Source organism: Theobroma umbraticum, unplaced genomic scaffold (assembly GCF_002168275.2).
Source record: "Theobroma umbraticum cultivar Fairchild unplaced genomic scaffold, ASM216827v3 scaffold_44.0, whole genome shotgun sequence".
NCBI lineage: Eukaryota > Viridiplantae > Streptophyta > Magnoliopsida > Malvales > Malvaceae > Theobroma > Theobroma umbraticum.
The window spans coordinates 2777839-2787680 of record NW_018397255.1 but is presented as its reverse complement, the minus strand read 5'-3'; the positions used below and the strand labels follow the sequence as shown (position 1 = coordinate 2787680).

Genomic DNA, 9842 nt, shown 5'->3' with positions numbered 1-9842 from the left:
TCTGGCTTTTTCATACATGCGATTATATTTGGATAGATATCATTCCATGGGCTGTACCATTTTGTTTCAAAAGCTTGTTTTAGGACAAAATTATTTTGAAAATTTTGGGTTGCTGATTTCCATCTGCTTAAAAATTCATTGTTCTCTATTGCAATTCTTATTCTCTTCGTTTCTTTGAATTTCTCCAGAAACAAATAAGGAAATGGCTGCTATACACGTCATGAGTCTGTAAACCTCATTGAATTCAATAATTTCCATCAAATTTAGCCAATTTTTTCCCCATAATTTTCAGTAAAACGGTGATAGTCGCGAAGAATTTTGAGAATGTAATCTAGTCACAAGTCCGAGTTGCATTATCAGCAAGAACAAAAGTAACAAATCTCAGATACTGAAAAGACGAGGTCAATCATTCATATGCCTCCAAAAGGTACATATTGCCTGGGCCATGGATTCTCGGTGGTTCTCTGGATATGGGATATGCTGTTTCGCCAATTTCCAAATATGATTCGGATACTGGCTAATGTGTTTCCAACGTGTGTTTTACTTTTATAGATATGGTTGAATCTAGAACAATATTTTACTTGTATCTTAGCTTATGTAAGAAATGGGACAGTGCGTTAGGTACGATATGTTACGCATCGAATCTAGATTGGTTAATACCAAAGATTTTTATTAGATTCTCTATATAAGTTTTTTATAATTTATATTGGTTAAGAGGTCTTAATCTGTCAAATTCTTCTTTTACGTGTAATATTTTAGGGGTAATAGCTGGATCTAACTGGTGGGTGGAAAGAAAAAGCTTGAGCTAGTCCATCTATCATTCAACACATATACTCTCTCAGCCTTTTTCTTTACTGTGGAAACGAATCAATGGTGATATTTTATCTTTTGGTTAATCATTGAAAGGGTCATAATCAGTAGTAATAGTACTAGATTCATGGTATTCTCTCTTCTCAACGAGAGGGAGGTCAAGGCAAGGGGAGATATAGGTTGGTAAAGAGAAAATAATTCAATTCATTATCTGCCAAAATATCTTTATGTTTTATTAAATCTATCCCTAGGTTTTACTATTATTGGTTTAAGAAACTAATGGAAAAGTATGGATAAAGGAGGCATTCTATGTTGTTTGCTTTTGCATTTGTGTAGCTCAATTAATTGCAGTGGTTAAAAAGGGACAAAGAATTCAAGTTACATTGGTTGTGGGTTCTCTACCATGGTGATCATAACAACATGAATATTTGAACAATCCAACTTTTGACAAGTTGCGTTATGGGCTTTACATGTAGTTTTCTCATAGGATTGGCAACTGGCATTGACCCTCCAAGTGAAGAACAGAGAGTGCTCCAAGCTCAATGGATGCAGAGGTCTTTTTCCGTAGCCTGGCTGCATATTATGGGTTGACTCTCTGATTATCCTACCGGCTGCCGTGCATGCTTCTGCTTATGGTTGTCAACGGTTGGTTTTTGTTGATCATGTCTCTTTCCACCTCTTACTGTGTGATGGACAGCACTTGGCTGTCTCTCATCCCACTTTTGGCATGTGCCCATCCAGCAGGGACGCTGATGCCTTTTCTTCTCCTGCCTGCTTTTTCTTGCTTTCTCCTCCGTCTCTTTTCAACTAGAGGGTCTTCTACACTAGTTGGCATACCTAAGAGACCAACAAAAGGGGAAAACAAACATCAACAAACTGTTCCTAAATGAGCAAAAGATTTGTAGTAGGGTCAAAGAAATTTCACTTCATGTAAATTAATATCAATAAATGGCAATATTTACAGGGCTAACGTTATAGGCTTACCATTGTCCTTGGCATCCATCAACCTCTGCAGCATTTCCTGCAGCTGGTATTTTCCATTGCATTCATATACTCTTTCCCCGTTTTTACTGCAAAATTTTGACTTGGCATTCGCAAATAGCCACGTGGCATTCATCTGCTTGTTGATCATCCTTGCAGCATAGTATGGGATCCTGACACGCTTGGTGTGCTCAGATTTTATGCGACTATTGATGAACATTAAGCAGTCCATCAAGCTCTCTTTGGCCAACCCTTTCATGTCATAAGCCTGCGACCTTCTCCACAAGCTTTTACTGTGAGGGCTCACAGGACTTGATAAGCTTAGAGCTCTGGTTGTGTCACTAATGGCGGCTGCTGGGTTTTTAAGTAGCAGATAACACTGAGCTCTGTTGCTGTAAAGAACAATCCTCTCTTTTCTCGTGTTTATTGGACACAAATCCAAGGCCTTCGAGTACATCTTGCAAGCTTGCTCAATTTCACCGGACCAAAAGTTTTTGTTGCCTTGTTTCTTCAACTTCCCTATAAACACTTCTCTCTCTTTCATGTCTTGCTCAGACATTAGCTTGTCTCTCTTTATATTCTCCACCTTCAATTCCCATAATTCTTCTAATGCTCTCTCAGCTTTCTTGCTCTTCAGTTTCAAGAAACCATATTTGATTTTGTGGTAATCTTGCAACAATGTATGCGTGATTGTTTCTCCCACTTTTTTTCTTGCTCCAAGGCTTCTGAGTTCAATTAAATCAACAAGAGACAAAGCTGCAATATCAATAACTTTATATCTTGTATCTTGGTCTTTGAGAAGCGATAAAAGACAATCAACAGCCATTTCTTGCCAGTCATCTGAAGATCTTGAAACATTGCAAAGACTATCTATTACTTCTTTCAAATTTGCTACATTTTCTCTTCCTGCTTTAGAGGAACACAGAGTTCTTAGCAATCCAATTCCAGCAGGAGAGGTTAGATTCACTAATCCACCCCACATTCCACACAAAGTCTTCAAGAACTCTTTCTTGCAGATCAAGTTGAGAGACTTCTCCTTGCATGCAAAGCAATTCAACAGATAGAGCGACCAACATTGGAGCTGACTAGCCCATTCCTCAGCCTTCCTGAACTGCAACTCCAATCCTCCAAGTCCTCTTGTAAGGAGGTCACAATAGTATTTCGGTCTCTTCGTATCTTTTATTCCAATAAACTCTTCATAAATCACTTCAAGGCAATTGCTAGCTATCTTCATCGCCAGTTTTATGATTTCCACTTCATGCACAGCAATAGCTTCGAAGGTTTTGTCATGGCTGGCCAAGTGACCCAGTGCCCGAACTGCAACTCGTTGCTCAACCCAACCCATCTTACCTCTCAAAAGCTCCATTAATGGCAAAACTACACCTGATTTAACAGCTCTTTCTGCAAATTGGTCTTTGTCCATTGTATATGAACCAATAATATGAGCAGCATAGTAGGGGATATAGATATTCTGACCTCTAAGAAGCCAATCCTGATCAGTAATGCCTCTATGGATCAGTTTGGCCATGCATTCAAATATACCAAGGGATGGGAATTCTGCATCATCAGGTTGAGTCATGGAAATGTTCCAGAGCCCACTTAAGACCAAAACATGATCTTGGTCATCTCTGAGAGGCATCTCTTTGAAGCATTGGCTGAGTTTGGATCTTCTTAAAGATGGTTCTGGCTCATTCATCGTGCAGAAGAAACAACAGGGCTTGCTGCATGGTGGCTGTGAATGCATCTTGACAGTGTTATTGGCTTTATTATTTTGGTGTGGTGACTCCATGGAAGGAAAAAGAGAGTTGGAATCCAGATGAGTTTCAGGGGCGGGAAGGTCAATAGGCAAGAAAAAAGCTGCGCTCATCAGTTTCCTGGAGCGCTGGTGGGTGCGGAGTTACAACTATGCAACTAAGCTACGCATGAAACTTAATATAAAGGAGACGAAAAAGCAGAGAGAGAGAGAGAGAGTCAGAAAAAGAGGTTATAACCAATATTTTATCTATAGAACAGTAGTCAGGCAAGAGTAATGGTTGTTGTCACCTTCGCCTTTAGAAGTAGGATCCCAAATCTACCTAAATTAGGAAGTTTTATGCGTTATGATCCATATATGAATCCTTTTCAGAAACCCAAATTCATTCATTGATGTATCAGACATGTACAAGATGCAATAGCCCTAAAATGAATAATACCATAAGGAAATTGTAAGTGTGAAACTCTTTTCTTCCGATCTATATGTTGAAATGGTCAAGACTCAGAATTAATGGATGCTGGCAGTGGCTATAAATTCAATTCAATTCTTATTGCTGCTATGCCAAACGCACGTATACCATAAACAATTCAAAAAGTTTATTATTATATGTTGTTCTTATTGCCTAAGCAACCTGATTACACTTGACCTACATGAATCAGTTCTGATCAGAAGGAAAAAAAAGGTTGATATGTACAACTAAAATGGAGGTTGTGGCGATTCAATCAAAGAGTTAAGAAGGCAGCTATCAACAATGTAGACAATGGACCACACTTCTAGCCTATGGATAGCATACACACCATCACTTTGAAATGAATCATTCAAATCTCAGATGGTAAACCCTTGGAAAGCAAACTGTTTAAATAATTTTAGTTTCTTTTCTCAAAAAAAAAAAAAGTGCAGTTGCAGAAGTACTAAACAAAGTGAGTAATCATTTTCTACATCTCACTCCCTTTAGATCAAAGGAACTGGAACCATGGTTCCCTCATACGAAGCCAACCAATGCACTTTGTCATGATCAAAAACAATCGACCACAGGTGCTTTTTAGTTTGTTTCCAACTCAAAAAGTGAAGAAGAACTCACAAAAATATGCAGCCAAGTACAACTGGGCTGGTCTCAAGAAAATGCGGCTTCCATATGCAACATGTTATCTATGTGAAAAGACCTGATTGGTTCTATATTTTATTCATTCTAACATGGTTTTTATATCCTTGTAGATGCAAAATGCAGCTTCTATGCTCAACTTGTAACTATATGTTGGAAAGCATGATTAGCTCTAAACAGTTTAGTTTTACTTTGCGAGTTAGGTTTAATATCTTAAGGAAGCATGTAATCTTTCCTCGGATGTCGTCAACTATGATGAATGATTGCAATCAGGATCTATGGGAGTTTAGTTCATATCTTGACATATGTCCTTATTGAATAATAATATGCATGTAGTTCATGATCAGTTTGTGGCTTCGCGTGCTCAAGCGTTGATTTCCAGGCACATGAGCTTGAAGCTCACAGGCTTAGCGTGGATGAGAAAGCCTAATTTCAGGTCGAAAGGAAATGTTTTTGTTGGACATCAAAAGGTGTGTATCTTATTTGATAATTTGCAATGAGCATTTCAAAGTTTTTTGATTTGGTATGAACTCTATAGAGAATTCTACTGCCGAGGTGGAAACTCTGGAAAGACAACTTCATAATATATCAATGGCAAGTTGTATGATCCTTTTAACCCAGGCCTGTTTTGAAGTTTCTCTGGTGATGTTAGCCTTCCAAAAGTTGCAACCATGTCTGCTAGCTAGATTGGAAATCTGACGCATTCTTACACGATTACCCAAAGAAGAAGAAAAAGAACCCACGCTTGTACATGTTTCAGGTTCACAGCACATAGTACGAATCAAACCTAACTGGTGGAATCCCAGCCCAAAGAGATTCATTCATACAAGCCGAGCTTGGATTGCCATTACTAATTCTGCTCGTCCCAAAGCTAACCCAAGCGCATATAGTTCGTAAAGAGCTATGGCCAACAGAACATCTTGGGCCTGAGTTGGACTCAGATATGGAACCTTTGGGTCAATTGGTTATTGGTCACAATTATATGTGTGCAATACAATTATCTCAAAAAAAAATGAAAAGTCAAAAGCAACATAGGATCTAGGCTTTGCTTGGTAGGGTCAGGGGCACTGGAAAATAGAAAATTGAGGAAGAGAAAAGTGAAAAAAAAATGGAATATGTATATATATGTTTTGTGGAAAATATGGAAAAGTGAATAAAAAATGATTTATTTTTGTGAATAAGGATGAAAAATGTTTATCTCTCCCCTTTGCCTTCTCTAACTTTTTTATTTAAAAAAAAAGAAAAAGAAAAATGAAAACAATGGATGAAAGGACTTAATTTAGTTTCCAAGTTTGGCATATATCTTAAATGAGTTTGAGCCTAGCTGACTCTAAATAGTTCATTGTCAGCACGCATAGGGACAAGGTGCCATTAAGGTCTTGTTTGGCATTGTGTTTTACTCTCAAAATAAAAACATTTTGGTGGCCAACACATTGCCAAACACATTATGGTTCGTTATGCTTTTGATTTGCAACTCATGGTTTGGATAGAAAATGACGAAATGCCTTTCCCTGTTTTGAAATATGACTAACTTATCCCTCAATTAATTATAAAAACTATTGTTGTTTTTTTTTTAAAAAAAAATCAAATATATAGCATTACCTTCTTGAGCTTGACTCTCAGTAAAAAATTTAAGCATAAGCCGAAGGAAAAAAACAGTACCAATACTATTTCAATAATTAAAAGGTTAATTAATTAATTAATTAAAAAGAAAAGTGGGAGGATAAAATAAAGGCATGGTTGTAGGAAAATCTGAAAATGTCGTACAGAATCTTGCGCTCATCTTGTCTCTCATCACCTTAAAAAAGCAAAACAAAGATGGGTTAAAGAATCTGAGCCCAATTCCCAAAGTGGTTAACAATTTGGCTATTCAATGCTCTTCAATGGTCTTGACATATCATCAACCCTGATTTAAAAATCTCAGGAAGAAATTTTTTAAAAAAATAAAAAGCCATGGCCATCTTTCTGTCACTTTCTTTATTAGACTCTAACCAATACAAGCTACACATATTAATTGCCAAAAAGATACTAAGTAAGCTTCTTTAACATCTTTCACAACCCATTGGCTATTTCCAACCAAATGTCTTTCCTAACCTATTGAAATATTGTTCCAATTTCACCATCAAATCAAATCAAATCATATTAAAAACTATGTATATATATAAAAAACCAAATATGTACTTAAGAAAATACATTCCAAAAAATCACCCCAAAAGGGCCATAGCTGCTTTGCCAGGTTCTTCATTTTACAAACTTTAACAGACGAAAAAGCTTGGTGCGTTTGCGTGGCACGCTCATCGAGACAACTTTTGCGTGGGACCCACAGTTTTGTGCCGGTGACTGTGATAATCCCATGTAAAATTCACTCGACTCTACGCAACAACTTTGCCTGTAATATTGCCGTAACGCTCTCACGTGGTCGCCTCCTATTGGTTTGTCACGTTGCGCAACATGACCACCCTCACGGTCCTTCCAGCTGTCTCGCCACTCCATTACTCCATTTCCAGCCCACAAAAATTTTAAAAAGAAAACTAAAAAATCACGCCCCACGAGAAATTAATTAAACAAGATTTAGTTGAATTATAATTAGTGGTGTCAGCAAATCACATGCACTAATTTGGGACGCCCTTCCTAGTGGGCCCCCATTCCAGACTGTGTCGAGCGCACACATTCACTGTCTAATTTGTTTGGTAGTTGGATAATCGTGGGCCCCATAGGTTTCATCCAACGGTTAATCCTGACCCATGTGATCGTGGGCCACATTTTGTTTACGGTTCAGATCCGTCGTTACCTTGATCACCGTCATGATTATTTTTTTCGTTTATTTATTTATACTCTCTCTCTGCCACTATTTCTCTTACTACTTCACTCCCCACTCAGTCTCAAGCCAAAAAGCATCAAAACCGAAAAAGAGAATGGATCGTAGAAGCGCGTTGCTTGTTGCTTTGATTTGCATTGTGGTGGCTGGTGTCGGTGGTCAATCTCCTACCGCCGCACCACTAAAGCTCCTCCAGCGGCAACTAGCTACTACTGCTCTGCTACAGCTCCTGCGAGCAAAAATCACCGCTCCTAATGCTCCAACCACTTCTCCACATCATTCACCACCAACATCTTCAACCAACTCGGTCCCCACCGGCTGCGGCTCCGGAGAAACCTGCGACGGTTCCGGCTCCATCTAAATCTGCTCCGGTTTCTTCCCCTCCTGCTGCTACTCCGTAAGTTCTCACCGGCTCCATTTCCTGTGAGCTCTACCCCAGCTGCGAACACAGCAACTCCTCCAGAGCGCTCCGCTTCTCCTCCGGTCCTGTTGCTGCACGACAACTGCTGAGGTTCCTGACCAGCTCCAAGCAAGAGCAAGAAGAAGTCTAAGAAACACAATGCCCCGCTCCTTCACCTGAATGCTTGGACCTCCCGCCCCATAAGGAGCTCCTGGACCAAGCCTCGACGCTTCTCCCGGCCTTCCGTCGCTCGCCGATGAGTACATTATACTCTCTTTCCTCTCGTTTCTATCTGTTGGGTTCTAACTAAACCGGTCAACAATGCGCCTCTAGATCTAAGAATTTAGACTAATACATAAGCGTTTATTAGCATACTCGAGTTTATAATATTTCGAAAATGAACTTTGGAAATTAGAATGTGAATTCTGGCTCAAGTGAGCGTCCGGTTCGTTTAAGCGCGTTTGAATGACGCGCCGGCGAGGTAGTGGAACTGGACATTAGTTATTTAAGAGAACCAGCTGGATCCTGAGGTGATCTACAGTAGAGCCTAAAAATTAGAGTGACAGCGAAAATGACCGATTCAGGTCAATGTCAGAACGTACATACACGTTGCATGGTTTCAATAATTACACTCCGTGCATTTTACCAAAATAAAATAATAATTAAATCTAAATACTTTTAGTAGTTAATTAATTGGCTTTGGAATTTCGGAGATCTCTAAATTAGAATTTTGTCGAAATTTAAAAAAATTGCAGAGTGGAGCAGAGGCAATCAAGAGCATGCAGAAGATATTGGAGGACTGGCATTGGGATGGCGCGCCATTGCATTGATTTCAAGAGAGCTTTGGATTTGGTGTTATTTATTTATTTATTTCGTTTTTTGTAATCTACTGGTCTCATTGAATATATTATTTTACTCCATTTGTTTCCTTTTGAATACTACTTTAGTGGTGTGGTTTATCTTGTTGGAGATTTGACCACATTTTTTTGTAATTCTTTTGGGAAAGTTGAAGGGGGAGACTTAGTTCTTTTCTTCCTTCTTTTTTGTGTTAATTCCGTACTTATTCCTTCTGGACTACTTGTTTCTAGGATGCTTTTCTTTCTTTCTTTCTCATTCCATTCCCATTTAGATTTCCTTTTAAGCGTGGCTTACTTCATTATTCTTCGGTTCTACTTTTAATAAATCACAAATTCTTCAGTAGTTTCCAGGCAATCAATCACAATTGATTATTTATCACGTCATCAAGGAATTGTTTTCGATAAATGAAACGAATTTATTCCTCAACACAAAGCATTTCTGTCTGTCATGATTGATGATGAAAACCTCTTGAGACTTGAGAGTGCACCCAACTGTTGGAAATGGCTACCACAGTAGTCAGCATCTAGTATACTCCCCATTTATAGTACTTATTAAACACACGCAAGAGTGAATGGCTAACACCAGGCACATTTGTTCAAGCTTTTTCTCGGATTTCGTCTCCAAAACTCGTTGAATTGCAACTTTTCAAAGACATTTACGAATCAACCAGTAAAAGACCCAGCATCGGGTGGATGTGGTGAGTGGGAATCGCGTCATATATCCCTATTATGCAAACGGTCCGTTTATGGGCAGTATGGAAAGTCTGGTCTGCCGCTGATCCTTTTTTATCCCTCAATGAGCTTGTATTGTCACCCGTAACCGTGGGTAAAACACTAACAGATAACAATTGTTACACCTGTCTCATCAAACGCAAGCGTGCCGTTAAAAGTTTTCGGAAAATTGTGACCCATGACACGACAGCTCGAACCAGAAGTCTCTCCACCCATGTTGAGAAAGCTCATTGCTCTTGTCATAAAATTCTTCAGGTAAAAAACGAAAGCTTCCAAGATGAAAAACGTACTCCTTAGCCATTATCTGCTTCGGAAGCATCTTGTTTTTTATTTTTATTTTTCTAGAATTCACTATTCAATCTCTAAAGTAACAAAAAATAAAAAATAAA

At 38.7% G+C, this 9842-nt stretch overlaps 2 protein-coding genes across 2 annotated transcripts; one reads left to right on the top strand and one right to left on the bottom strand.

Annotated features, from left to right (window-relative positions):
- Nucleotides 1-1151: 1151 nt before the first annotated feature.
- Nucleotides 1152-3665, bottom strand: LOC110409734 (uncharacterized). The gene is made up of 2 exons (XM_021419183.1): nt 1795-3665; nt 1152-1647 (listed from the first exon to the last, which is right to left on the bottom strand). Exons 1-2 carry the CDS (start codon nt 3656-3658, stop codon nt 1490-1492), a joined length of 2022 nt encoding a protein of 673 aa, XP_021274858.1. The 5' UTR covers nt 3659-3665; the 3' UTR covers nt 1152-1489.
- Nucleotides 3666-7527: 3862 nt separating this feature from the next.
- AGP18 (arabinogalactan protein 18) lies at nt 7528-9750 on the top strand. The gene is given in 7 exon segments (XM_021419700.2): nt 7528-7771; nt 7773-7861; nt 7863-8030; nt 8032-8124; nt 8622-8650; nt 8653-8718; nt 9476-9750. Coding segments are annotated over 7 exon segments (930 nt in total). The 5' UTR covers nt 7528-7561.
- The last annotated feature ends 92 nt before the right edge of the window (nt 9751-9842 follow it).

What these genes read in the sequence shown, in the direction of transcription:
- LOC110409734 (XM_021419183.1), bottom strand. Translation starts at nt 3,658, where the DNA reads ATGAGCGCAGCTTTTTTCTTGCCTATTGACCTTCCCGCCCCTGAAACT. An exon ending in GATGGATGCCAAGGACAATG is followed by an intron (nt 1,648 to 1,794) that starts GTAAGCCTATAA and finishes TTGGTCTCTTAG; the next exon opens with GTATGCCAACTAGTGTAGAA.